Source organism: Macrotis lagotis, chromosome 7 (assembly GCF_037893015.1).
Source record: "Macrotis lagotis isolate mMagLag1 chromosome 7, bilby.v1.9.chrom.fasta, whole genome shotgun sequence".
In the NCBI taxonomy this organism is placed as follows: Eukaryota; Metazoa; Chordata; class Mammalia; order Peramelemorphia; family Peramelidae; genus Macrotis; species Macrotis lagotis.
The window spans coordinates 29,899,518-29,920,624 of NC_133664.1; the positions used below are offsets into that span (position 1 = coordinate 29,899,518).

At 45.6% G+C, this 21,107-nt stretch overlaps 1 protein-coding gene across 1 annotated transcript in view; it reads right to left on the reverse strand.

Moving 5' to 3' along the window:
* Positions 1–20,051, reverse strand: part of NR1D2 (nuclear receptor subfamily 1 group D member 2) — a 47,729-nt gene extending 27,678 nt beyond the window's left edge. Inside the window, exons 1-3 of the mRNA XM_074195703.1 lie at positions 19,980–20,051; positions 1,597–1,845; positions 516–604 (exon numbers count right to left, since the gene is read on the reverse strand). Coding sequence (XP_074051804.1) covers positions 516–604; positions 1,597–1,845; positions 19,980–19,995 — 354 coding nt within the window. The 5' untranslated portion in view covers positions 19,996–20,051. The remainder of the gene's footprint in view (positions 1–515; positions 605–1,596; positions 1,846–19,979) is intronic.
* Positions 20,052–21,107: the final 1,056 nt, after the last annotated feature.

Genomic DNA, 21,107 nt, shown 5'->3' on the forward strand with positions numbered 1-21,107 from the left:
GGTCATCCAGAGGGAAAAAGAAACAAACCACAGAATCTGAATACGGTCCCTTGTTGAAAACTCCTCTTGGGTTTTTCCTTCCTACCTCATGGTCTTCTTTCTTTTCCTTTAGTCCTAATTTCTCTTACACAAAATAACTAAAATGTAAATATGTTAAACACAAATGTACATGTGCAACTTTTACCAGACTATTCCCCACCAAGGGGAGCAGGGGAGGGAATGAAGGTGGTAGAAAAATTTACAAATTTGCAAATGAAAAACTATTATTGTCTGTAACTGGAAAAATAAAATATCAATTTAAAAAAGGAATGATGACAAGAGTAGAGGAATATTTTCACAAAATTAAGAATTTAGATTCTTTCGAACAAGATGTCTTTACGTTCCAAAATAGTTTTAGGCTGCCAATTCATAAACAAAAGGAAGCAGTTACCATTTAACTCTCTCTCCCTTATGCAAGGAGCTAAACATGCCCCCCCATCCTGAGCCCCCCCAAGGAGAACTGCAGCATGCATTACCTTACAGCCTTCACAAGCATGAACTCCATAGTGGAAGCCTGACGCCACATCCCCACAGACTTTACACAGCAGAACCATCCCACTGAATTCTAGGGCACAAACAGACAGGAGGTGAAAAGCTAGGGCAGACAAGCCACGGAGGTCAGAATTTCTTTGCAATCAACTATTTTGATCCCATTCAACTTGAAAACATCATCTCTTAGAGGGGCCAAAATAAATCTACTCTAAAAAAAAAAATTAGGGGACGGCTAGGTGGTGCAGTGAATAGAGCACCGGCCCTGGAATCAGGTGTACCTGGGTTCAAATCCAGTCTCAGACACTTAATAATTATCTAGCTGTGTGGCCTTGGCCAAGACACTTAACCCCATTACCTTGCAAAAATCTAAAAATAAAAATAAATAAAATAGTGTTTCTACAACAATTCTCAAGCCTAAAGCTATTTTTATAAGGCTTTGCTTTCACAGTGACATTTTGCCCAGCGGCCCAAAATATATCCTAGGTCCAACTATGTGATTACTTAAGGGCACTAGGTGCTGCAGTGGATAGACTGGCCTTGGATTCAGGAGGACAGGAATTCAAATCCAGCCTCGGACACTTGACTCTTACTAGTGTGACCTTGGGCAAGTCATTTAACCCTGACTGCCCCTCATCCAGGGCCATCTTCAGTCATCCTGATTCTTATCTGGCCACCAGACCCAGATGGCTCTGGAGGAGAAAGTGAGGTTGGGGACTCAGCACAGTCCCCCTCACTCAAATCCAGTTCACTGCCTGTCATAGCATCACCTCCCTGATATCATGGGCTTCTTTGAAAATGAGGGGCAAACATTATTATTATTACATGGTTACTTGAAAGTCCATGGACAGAAAGGGCTCAGGAAAGGGGAGTCTGGATGAAAAGAAGTTGGATAGGCTAATCCTGGGCAGCTTCAGACCTCAACCAGGACAGACCCTAAGCCAGGCCAAGGAGAAAGACCAAACCCAGTATGGGTCATGCCACCTGCCCCCAAGGAGCCCATGAGAGCCAGTGAGGGCTACACCAGCTGCAGAGAGCCCTCCTGCACAGCAGTTAAGCATCACTTACTTGTCGCCCCCGTGGGACCCTTGGCCATCCCAGTGACCCCAGACTTGCTGGTTTTCACAGGGCCATCGGTTCGGTCGTTCTTCGTGGTGCCTTCAGCATTACTATTGCCGTTGCAATCCGATGAAGCAGAACTGTTTGGAGAGGACGGGACTGAAGGAGAGGATTGGAAGCCACTCTCGGAACCCTCGCTGTGACAAGACGCAGGGCTGGAGGCCGAGCTCGATGAGCTGATGTAAGCGATCACCCCTCCTGGAAGGGGCAGGGGAAGCACAGGTCCATGAGCTAGTCACAAGCACATGCCCCCCCAAGCCCCCCAAGGCGCTATCCTGGGCCGGGTTCTGGAAGGCAGGGATGTGAGGGGGCAGGGGTTCGATCCAGATGCAGGACAGCCCCCCCCCCCAAGCGGCAGGAGGCAGAAGGCCATCAAGAGTTAGTCTACAAAGGTCCAGACAAGGTAGAGAGCACCGAGCTTGGGAATCTGGAAGATCTGAATTGACCCCAGCCCCAAAGACCTCATAGCTGTGAGACTCTGAGGAGTCACCTAGTGTTGCTCAGCCTCTTTGCTCATCTGTAAAATGAAGCTAATGAGAGCACCAAGAGGATCATCCACCCAGCAAACCTTCAAGCTCAATGTAAATGCTGTTCTTAGTATTATCATCACCATGACTAAACTGAGAAAACTGCTTCACCAGCAAATCTTTTTTAAGATCAGGTTCAGCAAAAGTGGCAGCCAGGGACCAGGACAGAACAGTGTTAGTGGGGCTGCAATGTGGCCAGTCAGAGAAACTGCTCTCAGCTCCCCTTCTGCAGTGACCGAGGCTGGGTCCAACCACACAGCCCCGTGTGCTTGGAGAGAATTCCACCTAGAAATAAATAAATACCTGCAGTGGGAGGCAAGAAGGTGGCTGTGGAAGCAAAGCTGCTTCTATGGGACTCGAGGATCAGGAGGGTGGGGAACTGCTCCTGGAGGGTTTCCCAGAGTTCTACCTTGGGTTCTCTCTGGTCTTTCCCTCAAATTCTACTTTTGGTTTTTGACCTGAGACCCCAAAGGTGAGGAACTGGGTGGTACCAGGCCCTCCCTGCCTTCAAAGATCACCTCAACACCTCCTCTCCCACAAGCCTTTCCATTGATTCTGTTTCCTCAAGTAGAATGTAAGCTCCTTAAAGGCAGGGGCGACTGGCCCAGGGCCTGAGGCAGGAAGAATCTTATGAAAAGTTTGGGATGAAACAAAAAAGGGTCCTGTGCAATAACCCTCTGAAGCCCAACCTTCCCTTCCATAAACCATGGTGATGTATTCCGACATCACAATCTAACATTAAAAACAGGCAAGTGATTCCAAGTCTATACTGAAGTTAAGCCTAGAAGACCCTCTCTCCTTTCTGCTTCCAGTCCCACAAACCTACCAGGGAAGTCAACAGGGAGAAACTCGTAGCTGGTTCTATGGAGGCATTCAAGGTAGAGAGATCAACAAAGTCAAGGCCTTTTTCTTTTTACATTTTCAAAAACAAAAAAAAATCCTGAATGGCTCTCTACTGTTCAGAATGAAATGCCCCAAATGAAGCAAGGAAATCTGCTCTGCATCCCAATGGGAATCCCTCCATCAAAACACTGATACTCATTTTAAAAAGTCCAGAACGGAGTGCCAACTCATTTTACACATCTTTGAGCACATGGCTTAAAAATGGGAGTCGAGAACAAACCTAAGGAAGCACTCTGTGCATGGTGGTGGTGGTGGAGAGGATGATGAAGATGACAACACAAATAGTTACACAGGTGTGCAAAGCAAGGGACCTGGCAGATGAGGAAACTAGGAAAGACTGAGCAACTTCTCTAGGGTATAGAACTAAAAACTGAGGGAAGATTGGAACTTGGGTCTCCTGACTTTTAAATGAAACATCCTATCCACTATAAAGCAGCAAAGAACCTGAAAGAAGAGACTGGGGGTGAAAAAGGCCAGGCAAGACCAGACCCGGATACAAAAAACAGTGTCTCCCAGATCATCAGCCCTGTTGGAGGGAAAGTGCCATCCAAGAAAGGGCCTGACCCCCCATCTGACATGCAGCTGAAACCTCCCAGATTATTGAGACCCCCTTAGAACAGGAGCTCCCCAAGGACAAGGTCTGCCTCTGTTCTTTTATTTGTATGTCCAGAGGTTATTAGGGCTTCACATAGGGTAAGCACTAAATAAATGTTCTGCTGTTTCCTTTAGATGCCACTGTTCAAAAGTGAGGAAGTAGCAGGAATTCTAAAAGAGGCAATTACCTTTTTAAAAAGTACTACTTTCAAAAAAAAATTTTTTTTTAATTAAAAAGTTGGGAGCAGCTAGGTGGCACAGTGGATAGAGCACCGGCCCTGGAGTCAGGAGGACCTGGATTCAAATCCAGCCTCAGACGCTTAATAATTGCCTAGCTATGTGACCTTGGGCAAGTCACTTAACCCCACTGTGTTAAATTTTTTTTAGGTTTTTGTAAGGCAAACAGGGTTAAGTGACTTGCCCAAGGTCACACAGCTAGGCAATTATTAAGCATCTGTGACCAGATTTGAACCCAGGTCCTCCTGACTCCAGGGCCAGTGCTTTATCCACTACGCCACCTAGCCACCCCTTAAATAATTTTTTTAAAAAAAACAGTGAAAATTAAAAAGTACTACATTTAAATTCCCGAACTTTTATGCCTTTTACCATTCCCTGAATATTATCATGACCCTCCCTATCCAAGTCTCACTGCATTCTACCTCATTCCACCATCCAAAGAGTCTAGAGTTTGGCTTACATGTGCAGTTCCTACTAACTCCCTCTTAAGAGGGTCAATCTCCCTAATACAACAGTAATAGAGGTCAGAGATCAATTTACCATTATCATACAAAGCCCTTCATGTCTCCAGAATCAAAATACACACACACACACACACACACACACACACACACACACACACATCATCATCATCATCATCATCATCATCAACATCATCCTAACTTTCTCAAATTCGTAAGTCCTAAGAACCCAAGGAAGGGCTGGCCTCAATCAGGAAGTTCATAGGATCATAAACAAAGTTGAAAGGGACCTGGGAGGGTCTCAAGTCCAACCTTTTCAATTTTCAGATGGGAAAACTGAGGACTGTCACTTGCCTAGCCTAGTATCTGAGAAAGGATTTGAAATTGATTCCTCCAGACACCAAGCCTAGAACTTGATCCACTGAACCCCAAGCTGCCTTCTGATTCATAATCATTTATTTTTCCACCTGCTTTATCTAATGAGATAATAAAAGTCTTTGAGGACAACAATGATGCTTTATTTACTCCTGAATTTTCATCCTATTAGACATAGCATTGAATAAATTTATTTGTGGAAAAAGTTGGTGGAGTTTGTTTTCTTTAATTTTAAAAAACCCCAACCTGGTTTTATTAATCATTATCCACAAAGCTATTTACAGAAGCAACAAACAGAAGTAAATTCTTATATGAAATTTATTTTATCTGTCCTTTTTTTTTTTAAAAGATTTTTGCAAACAGCTAGGTAATTATTAAGTGTCTGAGGTCTGATTTGAACTCAGGTACTCCTGACTCCAGGGCCGGTGCTCTAATCACTGTGCCACCTAGCCACCCCTTATCTGTCCTTTCTAACAACCAGAAGTGTTCTAAAATAGAAAGGCCAAGGCTGGAGTAGGAAGAACTTCAGACAGCTGATAGCTTGCCCTCTGGGTTTGCTGGGGACAGACTCAGATGCCTCAGAGTGAAAGCCTGGGACTCTAAAGCTGACACGTCAGATATTGTTCCCCCCATTTTTTTTTTCATCTACACCTAATGTCATGAATAAATGAGCATCAGCTACCTCACAAACTGGAATCCTGGCCCAGTTTGAGATTAATTAAAATGACAGTCATCCTGCTTGATTAGTCTTATGACTCCATGAGCTGACCGGACAGAGGCTGACCTGGGTCTTTCTGTGTCACGTTTAGCAGAAATTGCTCCAGGGGACTGACTGGTCGACTCAGTGAACAGAAATGCTCCCAAGCCCCTGGACTCGACCAGGCAGAGGAAAGCCGCTGGTTTCAAAATGTGGAAGTAATAGCTCAGGAGCTGACAGACTTGACAAACACATAGACTTGGACTTGGAAGAAGATTCTCTTTTTAATTGGGAGAATTTCCTTTGATAACCAATGAAATTGGTTTCAAGCAGATGTGATTCCTACTGGTTTTAAATGCTTCTTAATCTACCCAACACATTTGTAAACTGTCCAGTCAAAACAACCCAGGAGAGATGTGGAGGGACCGCTGTTTTTCAATATTGTTAAAAGATGAATTCATGGGGGGGGGGGGGCGGTGCGCAGTGTTACAGGACAGACCAAACCCAGCTTCAAATCTAACCAATGAGCAGAGTGAGTGGGACTGTGCTGAATCAGGAGAGGTGGACACAGAGCGCTGCAGCAGCGGCATCTCGCGCCCTGGCAAGGCTGGCTAAGTTCCCGGGCCTGCGCTACTTCATCTGTTAACGGGGGATTGGACGAGGTGTTCTCTAAGCTTCTAAAAGGCCAGGCATGTGATCCTTAACACTGTGAGTGTCATCTCCCTATGGGCCAGGCGTTTCCATGGCCAGAGAGAACACACTTCAAATTCTATTATGCCGTCAGCCAAAACTGAGCAAGAAGGAAGTTCAGGAAGAAACAAGTTCATCTTTAAAAACATGCAATTCTTCTCACAGGTACGAGCTTTTATCCTGACGCTCATCAGAATGGCATCCCAACCTCCAGATGACTCCCAGATCTGGACATCCTTCCAGACGCACCTCTGGTTTCACAAGACACTTAACATAAAATGCCAAGTCAGAAGTACTGTCAAGGTGCTGCCAGGCAGCCGAGTGACCAGCTCCAACAGCAGAGGCACCACACGGACCAAGGGTACAAGGATTGTTCGAGGAACGGTGCTGGTGGGCATGAGAGCAACAGCTGATATCTCTATTGTCCTTAAAGTCAGGCAAAGCAATTCAGATCCACCATCTCACTGGACCCTCACCGCCAAGCTCAGAGGTCGGCAATGAAGGTCTTGCTCTTTGGGGACACAGAGCACAGGGCAAAACTGGGGGCAGGGGGGAGGAAAGGCTCTCAAGCTGGTGCTCATCCCCCTGAACCACCTGGGCCAGCTCGCCTGGGGGTCACAGGCAAGCTGACCACCAACCCAGTCTTTAAGAGTCAGAAATGGAGCAGAGAGCAATAGCCCAACACCGCCCTGCAGGATACCCCATTTGCACCGGCTTAGTGAGTGCTGGTATCTTCAGTCTTGCTCACAGTCCAACAGCAGACATTCAGGAGAAATGTGGTGAACAAACATCCTGGTCACTCATCTGAGTTGCTCAGCTGATGGTAGCTACCTCAAAGAGTTCCAAGATCAGAAATGCAAAGAGACAAGTCTTTGACACCAAAGGAATACCTTTCTTAAAATAAATGGATATTTTGTATTTGTTTCTGCTTCCTGTTTTTGTCTAGGCCTCACATACAGAAAATACTCCATAATATTTAATGAATGGATATAAGAATACTTGCCTGGGCAATAGATGAAATTCTTTGATTTAATGCTTTATCAAATGAGATCATTGTAAAAAGCACTTAGCACCTAGTAGATGGCATAGAAATGTTTTTTTCCTCTTGTCCTACTAGAGAAATATAGATGCTCCTAAGTGTGAGACCTCATTATTCTTAAAATAGAAAAGATAATAAAATATAGACAATTTTTAGAGTTCATACATCAGTGAAGAATGTGATGGCAGAAAAATAGCATTTGGCAAATATTACCCAATATAACTCAGTCTGAAAAAAATCCAGGTTCAAGCCTTACCTCTGACATAGCTTGTTTCTAAGTCCATAAATTACAGAACAGCTGCTAATCTTCACTGGTCACCAGTCAAGTACAAAAATAATAACTGAAATGTAAATCTCGTCTAGAACATCTCATCTGAACCCCATAAACACCTGTGCAGTAGAGTATCCCCATTTTTACAGATGGAGAAGCAACTTATCCATAGTCATACATGACAGTCATCTGACATAGAAAATGTCCAAACAGAAGCAAGATTTGAATTCAGGTCTTTCTGATTCCCAATGGAGCGAGCACTCCATCCATTAGGTCTTCCTGCATCTCTGAATAATATTTTGTTTCTTAGGTTACAGGACATCAGAGAAGTGATGCCATGACAAGCACACGAACTGGATTGGGTTGGGGGGGGGGGGGGGCGGTGCACAGTCCCCAGCCTCACTTTCTCCTCCAGCGCCATCTGGGTCCAGTGGCCAGAGAAGAATCAGGATAACTGGTGAGGGGGCCCTGGCTGTGGAGCTATCAGGGTGAAGTGACTAGAGCAGAGCTGCTAAATACCAGTCAGTAGACAGATGCAGCCCAGGATGCTGGGCCAGGCCCAGAATAAAATATAATGGGGACATATTTAACAAATAAAAATACACTAATCTAAGTCAATTTGTGCTGGTTTCTTTTGAGTTTGACCCCAGCGGTCTAGAGGAAGCTTGGAGGAGACCCCAAAGGACAAACCAGCCCTCAAAGACTACCTAGGGAAGGAGGGGCTTCAGCAAGTCATAGGCCATTTTTATTAATGCAGCATTCATAAACTGGATGTTAATCACTCTGGAACTGCATAGAGGGAATAATAAACATACTAAAATATAGAAACAACCTAGTTTAAGTTTTTCATTTTAGAGGGAAAGGTACAGCACAAGTTAGAAATTCAACTATTCATAAGACAAAAGTGGTTTTCTCTTCCTCTACTGAATTTGGTCAAATTCCCATAAATAGCATTACAAGAAGTTTCTACGTCTGAATTCATGATCTATAATAAATAAATACTGAAAATGATAGGTTGGACTTCTGGGGCTGTGCCAAGCTAACCTGCTTCTAGAGACTTTCCCTACCAAAGATAAATAAAGCCTCTACTCTGACATTCACCAAGAAAAAGAGAAGATTCAAAGAAGTTTTCAACAGTAGATATCATGGAGGATCTTCTGTGAAGGTCTGTCTCTTTGGAGGAAAGGGGACATAAAGTTCAGGAGGAAGAGAACAGCGGAAGCCAGCAGGAGGCTTTTAGCCACAGTGTAATCCAGGTCCCAACAGCTTAATAATAAGAATAAGAGGTTCTGGCAACTAGACAGCAAGCCAGCAAGGAGGATCCCACCCCAAACAAAGTCTGAACCCTGAGAGCACCGGGGTAAAAGACAGGACTGGGTTGGGAACAATCCTCTGTTAAGTCAGAACCTGGTTATAAAGGAGGAAACACCTCTGCGAAGGCAAGGCCTGGACTGCACAGGCAACATTTTGGCCAACAACCAGCCAGGGATCAGACCCCAGCCCCAGCAAAAGAAAAGCTTGGATCTCTACTCCATATACCCCAGGAGTAGAACTACAACCACAAAGATGAGCAAAAAAGCTAAGAGTGCTCACTATAGAGCTAAGGACCTGGGATTACAACCCAGAATGTACTACCCTGCAAAATTCAGCATATACTGTCAGGGAAAAAGATGGATGTTCAATGAAATACAGGACTTTCAGAATTTCCTGACACAAAGACTAGAACTGAACAGAGAATTCAATCATCAAATACACAATTGAAGAGTTACATAAAAAAGGTAAATGAAAAAAGGGACTGAAACAAACAAAATTGTTTTAAACAAATGTTGGTCCCTAAAAGGGAAGACATAACGATTCTAATTCTTTAGAACTTTAATTCTCTAAGGAAAATTAGAGGGTAGAATATAATTGAAGAGAATGAACCTCAAGGATGAGGGTATAATCAGATCTTGTCTCTCAATTGAAGAGGTCCAAGACCATATCACTATGATTGAGACAGAAAATGACAGATTACTGTTTGTTTGGGGCAACTAAGTGGTACAATGGATTGGGAGTCAGACCTGAAGTCAGGAAGACCTGAGTTCTAATTCAGCCCCATTTACTAGCTGTGTGATCCTTTCTCTTAATCCTATTTGCCACGGTTTCCTCATTTGTAAAATGAGCTGGAAAAGGCAAACCACTCTAGTATTTCTGCCAAGAAAAACCCCAAATGGAGTCACAAAGAGGTGAACAATTAGAAAACTGAGTATCTCCTTATTTCAAGAAATTCTCCATTCATTTGGAAACATCTATACACTTTCATACCAGAAAAGTATTAGCCAATTTCATATTATCCTTATTTACTTTTTAAAAGGGGAGGAGGTTAAAAAGTAACAATTCTGAGAACAACTTAATTTACTCAATGCGCTGACATGGGAAAATCTCATGTTCTCTAGGTTCTCTAATCATTTTTGCCATAAAACTGTTCTATGCTCTATCTGCCACAAATTACTAGTGGCTCTCTGGTGGACTCTTCATTTTATTAATGAGTGCTTTCTCCACTAATACTAATAGATACACTTTTCCTATGCATCCTATTCAACTATTTTCTTTTTGTAAATCTTTCAAAGATCTCTCTCTCTCTCTCTCTCACTGTGTCTGTATTTTAACATTTCTGAAGTATTAGAGTATCATAGACGATCTACTGTCTCACTCTGACATCATGGCCAGTCAGCCCATGACATCTCATTCCTCCTATGTCTGATCACATATATAAACACATATACCAAAAAAGCTAAAATTTCATCAGTTTGGAAAACTCCCCATGTGGGAGCTCTTAGCTCTAAACCTGATGATGTATGAGTAGGTGCTAAGTAATTAGTGAAATATTCAGAAGCATCTACATATACAATATGGGTGGGTGGGTGTGGGGGTATGTGAGTGAGTGATATAGACCTAGGGCTGTCTGACCATGAACTTTTTCATCTCCATTTCCACTTCAGGTTACACCAAGGTGACACTTGAAATATCTTTCACTGGGGAGGCGTGGCAATGTTTCTGGACTCCCCTACATATGCAAATATGGAAAAAGCTTGAAATCAAAAATTTCATTCATTGGATTTTGTGACATTCCACAAACATGTCATGTGATAGTAACAAACAGCAGACCACCTATACTAAAAGTTCTCTTTACAATCACATTTTTTATTCTTCTTGTATCCCTTTAACATATATGTGGGAGCTATTTTAAGTAGCATTCTTAGTTGCATTTTTGTTTCATATAAATGCTTTAAGAACATTTGATTACCCAAATAAAATGCCAGAGAGAACAAACAGTGTGTGAATTGGAAGCTGCTTACAACTTAGCCATTCCTTTCTTTGGCAAAAGCATTCAACACAATCTTCACCATAAGTTCAATCTTAGAAATATCTTGAGAATCCAGTATCCCTCCCTACATTTGGCCAGGTCCATCTGCTCTTTCAAAACAATAGTGTGTGTCCCTCCACTTCCTCAGAGTACATTTGTGGGACTCCCCCTGTATCTCTTATATCGGGTCATATAAGTAGGTCTGTCCATTCTTCATATTTCACCTAGAAACTCTTTAGGGGTGATGTGGCTCAGTTAAAAGTTCACATCTAGTTCTCTACAAATATATTTCCTCAACTATTTTTCATTTCAGAGAAAACTGGGAAGATCTTTTAAAACTGATAGAGAGCAATGATGAGGATTACAGTAATTTATACTGTAATAACATTATAGAGAAAAATAATTTTGAAAGATTTTAGAATGTTATTCAACACAATAATAAACCCTGAGTCCAAAAGAATGAAGATAAAAGACACCATTCACCTCCTGTCAGAAGGTGATGAATAAAGAGATAGAATTTCAGATGAGGGTCATGTTAGGATTTGTTTTACTAGCCTATGTAACTTTGTACTGAAGGGCTTGTTTTTCAGGGTTTTTGTTTTTCTAAATTCGATCAGTTTGGGGTTAGAAAAGCAGTTGGAGGGGCAGATTAATTTGAAAAAATACTTGTTACTTGAAAGATAAAAATAATAGGCTATTAAGAAAAAAAAGTCAGCTGCCCCCCCCAACCCACCCACTTGGAAGCTGAATTAATTATAATTTCCTTTATTCCTCAATAATCATACTCAGCAGAGTCTCACAGGCATTTGCCTTTTTTTCAGAGTATAATCCATACATCCTGGATGCTAATTCCATTCCTAGGAGAGTCCCCAATATTTGTGGACAATAGAGGAAAGGTTTAATTCCTATTTCCCCCCTTTTTAATGAGACTCCTAATTTCCATATCAAAGTCAATCAACCTCTAAATAAGGAGAAATCATTAGGAATAGAATTTATAAAACACCACAACATCAACAATGTAAATGGAAAGAAGCTGCAACAAAAAAATGAAATGTTGCAAAACTATAAATAACAGGCATGACTCAAGAGAAGACCTATAAGAAGACACTTCCCACTCCTAATCTTTGGTAGAAGTGGGAGAGTCACAAGGGTTTCTTATATGGGATGGCTCTCTAGAAGGAAAAGGTGAGAGGTATTCAGGGAAAGTATGTCAATGCTTAAAAAATAAAATATTAAAAATTTATTTAACTTAGAAAAACTACCTCAAGATTTTATGAAATTCTTCTGCAAAACTGGTTAACAAATGTTGCTGGGTGTGAATAAGAAGTATAGGTAAGTCATTTGTTCAGCAGCTGTACAGTAAAGGATTTCAGGAGGCACAGAGAACCCTACACTCATAAATGAGAATTCTGCCCTAGTAAGAGCCCTGAAATCAAATCTTTATCTCTTGAAAAGCAGAACAGAAAACTATCATGCATTCCAACCACCCTTCTATGCAGAGCTGTTTCCTATGTAGACTTATTTCCTTTCCTATCTGACAAATGATCCAAAGTGCAACTTCCAGGATGACAGGAACAATATCTAGATGAATGATAGCTAGTCGTGTGGTTTGTACCAAGAAAGGTCAGTTCTTGAAGCGATGCAGATGAATATTTCCCCCCTCTATTTCTCAACCTGGTGGATGGGATGTAGAATAAACAGGGCCTGGGTCCCAGTCCTGGGTCTGCTCTTTGGGTCCTGTCCTTGAATGGTGCCTCCATTTGCTCAAGTCTGGTCCTGCTCGGCTCCACCAATCTCCTCCTCCTCTCCTCTGCTCTCCCAAGGGACAGGGCCTTCTTAGCAAAGTTACCGCTGCCCTGGCCTTCATATCCTCCTGGAGGAATTTACTGTTTCAATCCCACCCTCTTCTCAGCTTCAATTTCTCTCAATCAACCAATTTCTTCTCCTACTCCTAGAAATATTCTACCAGACACCCTGATCTTATACCATGACCGCTGTCCTCCTAAGCAGGCTAAGCAACTGGATACAGCTGACTTCTTAGGGGACGTGACACAAGACAAGGGCATATCAAGGGATTTCAAAAAAGAGAAAACATTAACACCTGGGATTTAAAAAAAATTATTTAAGGCAATGAGATTAAATGGCTTGCCCAAGGTCACACAGCTAGGCAATCATTAAGTGCCTGAGGTTGAATTTGAACTCAGGTCCTCCTAACTCCAGAGCCGATGCTCTATCCATTGTGCCACCTAGATGTCCCCTAACACCTGGGATTTAAAGGATCCCAAAAGAAGCCTCCCAGAGAGGGGAGACCCACCAACCAACCACCTGGGCAAAGGGAAAGAGGAAAACAGATGAAATAATGTATATAGGTTTGACAAAAGGAGTGAGTGGAAGAGAAAAATATGAGAAGACTAGAAAAGTAGGTGACAGCTGAATTTCAAGGGGCTTTTACAGAATGAGATAGGAACATTTTGTTTTATTCTAAAGGCAACAGAAAATCTTTTGAATAGAGAAGGAATGTTGGTCAAATCTATGTTTTAAGATGAACTGAAGAGAGGAGAACTGCAACCAAGGACACCTGGTCATTCAACTTCTACCTGTTTACTCCTCTACCTCCTGCACTAATTCCCTTTCTTCCTTCCCCCTAAGCATAGCATCCCATGAGGACAATCAGTCCTCTTTCCTTCTCTCTCCCTATACAAAGGACAGATCTCTTGTGGCAACTTCAAATACACCCATAGCATCAATTATCGCCTGTAAGCAGATGACTCACAATTCTCCAGATTGAAGAAGTTTCTCTAAAACCTTGTTTCAACTGCCTGCTGTCCTACTTTCTCAAATTCAGCTTGTAAAAACTGAACTCATCATTTCCCTCAAAAAAACAAAAATAATCTTCCTTTGCTTACTTCCCATTTTCTGTGTATGGTAGGTACCACTACCTGCCAATAGTCATCCAGTCCTTCTTACAACTCAACTCACACATCCAATCAATTATCTTTTCAAACCCATGCACCTTCTTTCCTGACCCTCCCAATGGCACACAAGGCCAGATAAGCGGTACCAAGGTCAGTCTTCAGATTGAAACCCTAGATCATCGTTCCCCACAAACCAACCAAAAAAGCCAGAGTCCAAGGCCAGGTGGTCATGGACTTCCATGATGTGACTCCAGCCTTAGAGGATCATCCGGTCACAGATTTAGAACTGGAAGAGACCATGATGAGAAATAAGAGGCAGCAAGAGATTAAATGATTTGCCCAGCTAGAGTCTGGGGTGGGATTTGAGCCCAGGTCTAGGTCTGTGAAGTATATGAACCCACCATTTGACCTTTTCTCCTATTACTATCCTTCCTATAGCCATTCACCATTACCCATTTGCATTCCCCATGCCTATTCCCCCCACCCATGCCTTCCTATGTAAGTCTTTCCCTTCTTTCAAAGCCCAGTTCAGGTGGCACCTCTGCCAAGAAGTCTCCTTAGTTCTACCAGCTCAGTGACCTCTCCCTCCTCCCATTTTTCACAACACTTGGGTCTTAACACTTTTCACGTGCTTCATTGAACTACTGGGTATTGATGTAATTGTGTCTTCTCTCCCATTTAAATTAAGCTCTAAAGGAAAAAAGGTATGTGTCCTTTATTTTGATTCCCTGCCTGGATGCCCTCTGTGTTTGATGAACTGGGCTGAAGAGGAAAACTGAGTTGAGGAAACTCAATCAGCACTGGGCCTAGCCTACATGAGCCAATCTTAACTCTACAGAAAATAAGGAATCGGATCAATGAAGTCAATCTTCTACTGCAAGAGACCAGTCACTAATTACCTAGCTGTGTGATCTTGGGCAAATTACTTAACCCCATTGCCTTGCAAAAAAGATTAGAAAAAAATTTTAAAAAGAAAGAGATCAGCCACTGGACCAGCCCCAGGTTCTTGCTTGCCTCCCTCTTTCAGGGAGGTAGTCGCAACATCCTCAATTTAGAAGAAACTGAGATCCAGGGAGGTCATGGCAGAGACTTCCATGGGACAGGAAGATCAAGGTCTATTCCAGCAAACTATGTGAGCTGTGATTCAAACAGAAAGATTCAAACTCCAAATCTAGGGAGTTTTCCTACTACCTTAGGGTCAAAATATAAAAATTCAATTCTTATTTATATGCATTCTCTTCATTCAAATCATTTCCATTGGTTATTATTTACAAAAAATTACTATCATTTACTAAAAAAAAAGTCAAAGAAAATAAACATGTAAGTAAAATTTCAACCATATTTGGTTATTTTTTTTCTTATAATACAAATGGCTTAAGTTGGGGGGGGGACATCTTTTTAATTTAGTGCTAATAATTTAGAAAAAATCCAAAATCCTGAGGTATATGCATAACTGTTTTTGTATCAGACAATTTGAGTTTTTCCACAGATTTGCATCTATTTTCTGGTTATTGTAAAAGGCAGCTAGAATTTCTGGCACCAAAGCTGAACAGTAATGAAGTTGATAATTATAAATAGAATTGCTCTCACTTTCCATTTCTGAAAGATAGGCCTGAGACTACTTCCATGTGTGACAAAGGAAGATGTAAGAACACAAAACTTGGGCTGAAATAATCACTTTTTAGCATAGAAGGTCACAGAAGTCTGCCACTTGCTAGATTTCCATTATTTCATTAATATAAGGAACTCCAAGTTCTAGAGGATGGAACCCAATTGCCTTGCCTACCTTCTACTTCTCACTCCTTCTTCTCCTCAAACCAGCCCTGCTTGTTTGATCAACTAATCACATCTAAACAGAGGATTCCTGGACTCTAAATCCAAATCATTGTTTCTTTCTGTAGCATTTCTTTATTTAATGTTTTAGTCATATTCAGTGTCCCCAGTTTTTTGGAGGGTTTTTTTAAATGCTGCAGCATAATGGCAAATATCGGCAACAAAATTTCTCTTTCAAATTATGTTTCTCCTATGGTGCAATTGTTCCCTTAACAATCCTACTCAAAGCTCATTTGGGATGGTATCCATTTTTCAAAGTCTGGTTGGGTTTGAGACCTCCCTGATACAGGTACTGCACATCACACCCACCCAAGGCCTCTCCTCCCGCTGGGGTCCTGCCATGTATCCCTCATGACGAATACACCAGTATGCGGGGCTCTGCTCCTCTCAGTCTTCTGAAACTGCAGATTCTAGATGAGTGGGTCACTTGCATTCTGTGACTGGGTTGTGTCCTCTCCTAGTAATCATATATATCTCTAATACTATCTTTGATGCTGCTTCTCATGCTACTTCAGTGATGATATATCATAATCTGTTTATCCCCATCAGGAGCATCCTTTGGATGTGATATCCATCCTTTGGATAACATATCATTTTAGTTCCATAGTATTCCATCTGCCATATCAACAGCACTAAAAAAAAAATTAAAGTTAAAAAGATGAGTCTTTGCTTCAGGAAAAAACTTAGAATTATTTATTTAGTGCACAATTTCCATTATTAGCTCAAGCTAAACTATATAAAAAGTAATGACATTGAAACAGTTGAAGAGGGTGGTCAAAGTGTTAAATCCAACTAACAGAGTAAGGACTCCCTATTTGACAAAAAAAACCTGTATTTTGTCAGAAATTAGGTTGAATTCAACACCTTATATCACATACCATAATAAACTTCGAATGGATAAATACTCTAAATATAAAAGGTCACAGCACCAAAATAAGCAAAATGAAAAGAGATAGCTTGATCAGCTCTAGATAACAGGAAAAATCTTAATAAGAGGTAGACCTGATCAGAGATGATAAAATGGAAAATTTCTTTTGTATAAAATTGAAAAGATCGAACAAAATCAATATGACTATAATTAGAACACAATTAGGAAGCAGCTAGGTGGCACAGTGGATAGAGCACCAGCCCTGGAATTAAGAGGACCTGAGTTCAAATCCGAACTCAGACACTTAATAGTGGCCTAGCTTTGTGGCCTTGGCAAGTCACCTAACCCCATTGCCTTAAATAATTTTTTTTTTAAAAGAACACAGTTAACAGGGGAAAAATTTTCAGCAAATATCCGATCACAGTTTGATATACAAAATATCCAGGGAATGACACAAATACAAAAGAACAGGTTTTAGAAAAGCAGGCACTCTATGGTAGAACTGTGAATTGATCCAGTCTGAGGAGCAATTTGGAACTGTTCAAAAAAAATTCTGTACGTGCCTTTTGATCTGGTGACACCACTAGGCATACATCCCAAGGAGATTAAGAACAGAGGAAAAGGTAAGAGTATTTATAGTAGTTCTTTTTGTAATAGCAAAGGATTATAGAGAAAAGAGATATCTGCCAAATGGAGAATGACTAAACAGATATATGAATGTTATTTCATATGTTGGGGATATATGTTATTTCAAAGCTACATTGGGGGTATAATCTACAAGTCAAACAAAGAATATGGAGAATTGAGAGAAGTTTGGGAAGACCCATAAATTGATGAAAGTGGAGGAAGCAGCAGAAGTTTACAGGTTAACCACACCAAGCCTGCAGAATGCAGCACAGGGACCATTGATTTCAGAAAATTGATGGTGAAGCACTCCTCCTGCCAGAGGTGCATTTTCAGATGTGACCAAAATGTTTTGTTCTGGAAGGCTGTACTTATTTATCCAATATCTTGAGTGGGGGGAAAGGGCAGTCAATGGGAAGTAATAATGACATTAAAAAAAGAAAAGGAAAAAAAAAATCACAAAAAGTATGTTCTAAAAATAGAAAGGTACCACACCATTGCCTCAAAGCTATCAAGTATGCTTTCCTCCACCTATTCATCTTGCATCCAGTTCATTCTCCTGCCACAGCATCTGCCAAGACACAACTCCACAAATAATTCATCCCAATATCTAACAGTTCAAACAATAGGCCTTCTTCTATTTTGGTTGGACTTCTTTCTCTCTCCCTCCTCACAAGTCAGCACTGAGAAATAATAAGGATGACTAGAAAAGACCCTCCAAATTAAATCAATCTTCTGTAGAATCAATAGAAGGCCAACAAAAAGCTGGCAAACGTACTCCAGTGGGAGCAAACTGGGGAGGGAGGTCAAAGGCTCAAAAATTTTACAGAAACCTAACACTCATGATCATAAATACGTTCTTGAAGAAGGCTGCCCAGCGGTCTGCCATGGAGAATACCATCTGTATCCAGAGAAAGAACTGTGGAGTTTGAACAAAGACCAAGGACTATTCCCTTTAATTTAGGGGGGAAAAAAACTGTTATCTTGTTGTCTGATCTTGCTCTTATACTTGGTTTTTTCCTTAAGGACATGATTTCTCTCTCATCACATTCAATTTGGATCCATGTATACCATGGAAACAATATAAAGACTGACAAATTGCCTTCTGTGGGGGTTGGAGAGAGGGAAGTAAGATTAGGGTAAAATGGTAAAACTGAAAATAAATAAAAATCATGAAAAAAAGAAGGTTGCCCAGGTGAGTGGACACAGAGATGGCCTCCAAGCCAGGCCTGGTTTCAGATCCCGCCTCTGATGCAGGTGAATTGGTGGACCCTGAATAAGCCATAACCCCTCAAGTGGTCAGAGCAACGCTCTTTGACTGTTCAGGGACTATTCCACGGTCTGACTTTACTTTTACCAGATTTTTATTGACACGAGACAATGTATTTTGATTGGCCATTTATTGAGAGCACACTAAAGCATCTGGTAAAGCCAAAGGCAGCCTGCATAAAATCACTGCATTTGGGACAGCCCTGAGCTACAGAGGAGGCGCCGACCTGCCCTCGGGGGGAGGAATGACCTCAGCAAGGAGCGGCCTGCACCAGTGCCTGAGTCACCGCGGTGGGCTGGCCATGCTGTGGGCTGGCCATGCTGTGGGCTGGCCATGCTGTGGGCTGGCCATGCTGTGGGCTGGCCATGCTGTGGGCTGGCCATGCTGTGGGCTGGCCATGCTGTGGGCTGGCAATGCGGCTTCACAGGACTGGGAGGTGACCAGCTCCAGCAAGGATGCTTGCATTGTATCTCACACGCAGACACACACACACATGCACACAGATACACACGCACAGACACACACACAGGCACACATGTAGACAGACACACACAGACACACACAGGCACAGACACACACATACACATGCACCCAGGCACACATACAGAAACACAGACACACACAGGCACACACGCAGACACGCACAGACACACACAGAAACACATGCACACACACACATGCACACACACGGCCTAACATGTCTGCCCCGCATTCCTGAAGGCCACGGCGGCAGCGGGGAGGCCGGGGCGGGGCGGGGCCGGGGGGCCGCCAGCCTCACTGCCCGCTCCGGAGTGGCCGGGGCCGGGGCCGGGCCGGGGCCGGGCCGGGGCCGGGCCGGGGCCGGGCCGGGGCCGGGCCGGGGCGGGGCCGGGGCCGCAGTGACTTGCCCAGGGTCCCGCAGCCGGTGGGCGTCGGGCCGGCCCTGCCCCCGCCTCTCCTCGCGCTCCGTGCCCGCTCTCCCGGGGCCACGGCGCCCGGGCACCCGCCCCGCTCGGCGCGCAGGCCGCCTGCCCGGCTCAGGCCTTGGCACTTCATGTCCCGCCAAGTCGCTTGTGGGGGCGCCCCCGCCCCCGCCCGCCCGGGGAGGCCCAGGCTCCGCCCCGCCCCCGCCCCCGCCCCCGCCCCCGCCCGGGGAGGCCCAGGCTCCGCCCCGCCCCCGCCCCCGCCCGCCCGGGGAGGCCCAGGCTCCGCCCCGCCCCGCCCCGCCCCCGCCCCCGCCCGGGGAGGCCCAGGCTCCGCCCCGCCCCGCCCCGCCCCCGCCCGGGGAGGCCCAGGCTCCGCCCCGCCCCGCCCCGCCCCCGCGCCCGCCCGGGGAGGCCCAGGCTCCGCCCCGCCCCGCCCCGCCCTCCCCTGCGCACTGCGGAGCCCCGGCCCCGCCCCCCGCGGGCCCCGCCCCCGCCCGCAGGCCCCGCCCCGGGGGCGTGCCCGGCGCCCCGCCCCCGCGCGCCGCTGCGGCCCGGAATGTGGGTCAGGGCGCCGCGGCCTCACGTGTCCCCGCCCGCCGCCGCCGCCGGGGCCCCGTTATGTAACGCCGCGTCACGGGCGCCCGGGCCAACCCGCGGCCGCGCGCCGCCGAACGTAAACACAGCGCGCACGTGGCTCGCGCGGCCGGGCCATGTGAGGGGGGGCCGGCCGGCGGCGGGGGGAGGGGAGGGGGCCCGCGCCCGCGCCCCGGCTCTTACCCGCGTTGGCCTCCATGGCGCCCCGGCGGCGCGCCGCGGGCGCTTCAGTCCTGCGGGCCCCCGGGCCCGGGCGGCGGGGGGCGGCGGCGCCGGCGGCCGCGGGCGCCCGGCATGGGCCGGGCGGGGCGCCCCGGACCCTCCCCGGCGGCCGCCCGCCCGCGCCGGCCCGGCCCCACAGGCGGCGGCGGCGGCGGTAGCGGCGGCGGCGGCGGCCGAGGCCGAGGCGTCCCGCGGAGCAGCCCGAGCGCGCAGCCGGCCCCGAGCAGCCGAGCGGCCGAGCGCGGGGAGCCGAGCGGGAGCCCGGGGGGCGGCGCGGCCACCGCGGGGAGGGGCGGGCGGCCGGCGCCACGTGACCCGCGCGCACGCCCCCGCCGCGCCCCGCCCCCGCCGCGCCCCCTCCGGAGGGCCGCGCAGACGCACCCGAGGGAGGCCCCGGCCCGGCCCCGCTTCAGCGGCTGCGGCGGCCCCGGCCCGGGCCCGCCTTCCCGGCCGGCCCGGCCCCGGCCCCGCGGCCCGGCCCGCGGCCCTCACTTACAAGTTAGAAGAACGCCTTGGGGGTGGGAAAAGCCCGCGCCCGGCCGGCGCCCCTCCGCACGCACCTGCGGGCACGGCCGCGGTTCCCCTGACCAATGACCACTCGGAAAGCCCTCCACCGCGGAGGAAGAGCACCCCCAGACAAGGACGTGCCCCGAAAGTGGGCCGGCGCACAGAGGCAGGAGCAAACGGAATGTGCGGGAAGCATTCTCAGCAAACTGTTTAATCAAATGAAAGGCCTTCGAAGAAAGACTTCGGTCTTTATCCGGAAAGTGGTGGAGACGTTGCGAGTGAACAGCACAGTTGGATTCATGTGTGGGGGCTGCTGAGCTAACCATAACAGACCAGCGCATCTAATACTGCCCCCATTCAGAGATGCTGCCCTGGCTATCACGCGCCTGTGCGGCAAGGGATGTTCACAATAAATCCAACCAACAACTTTTCCTTTGACTCGGGACTGCTGTTGACTTTGGCTAAATTAAATCATTCCACTTCCCGGACTGACCCTTGACATGACTTCTTCACGTAAAAACCCCCCTCCCTTTATATTATACAACTATATAATAGTTGTTTCACAGACACAGATAGGCACAT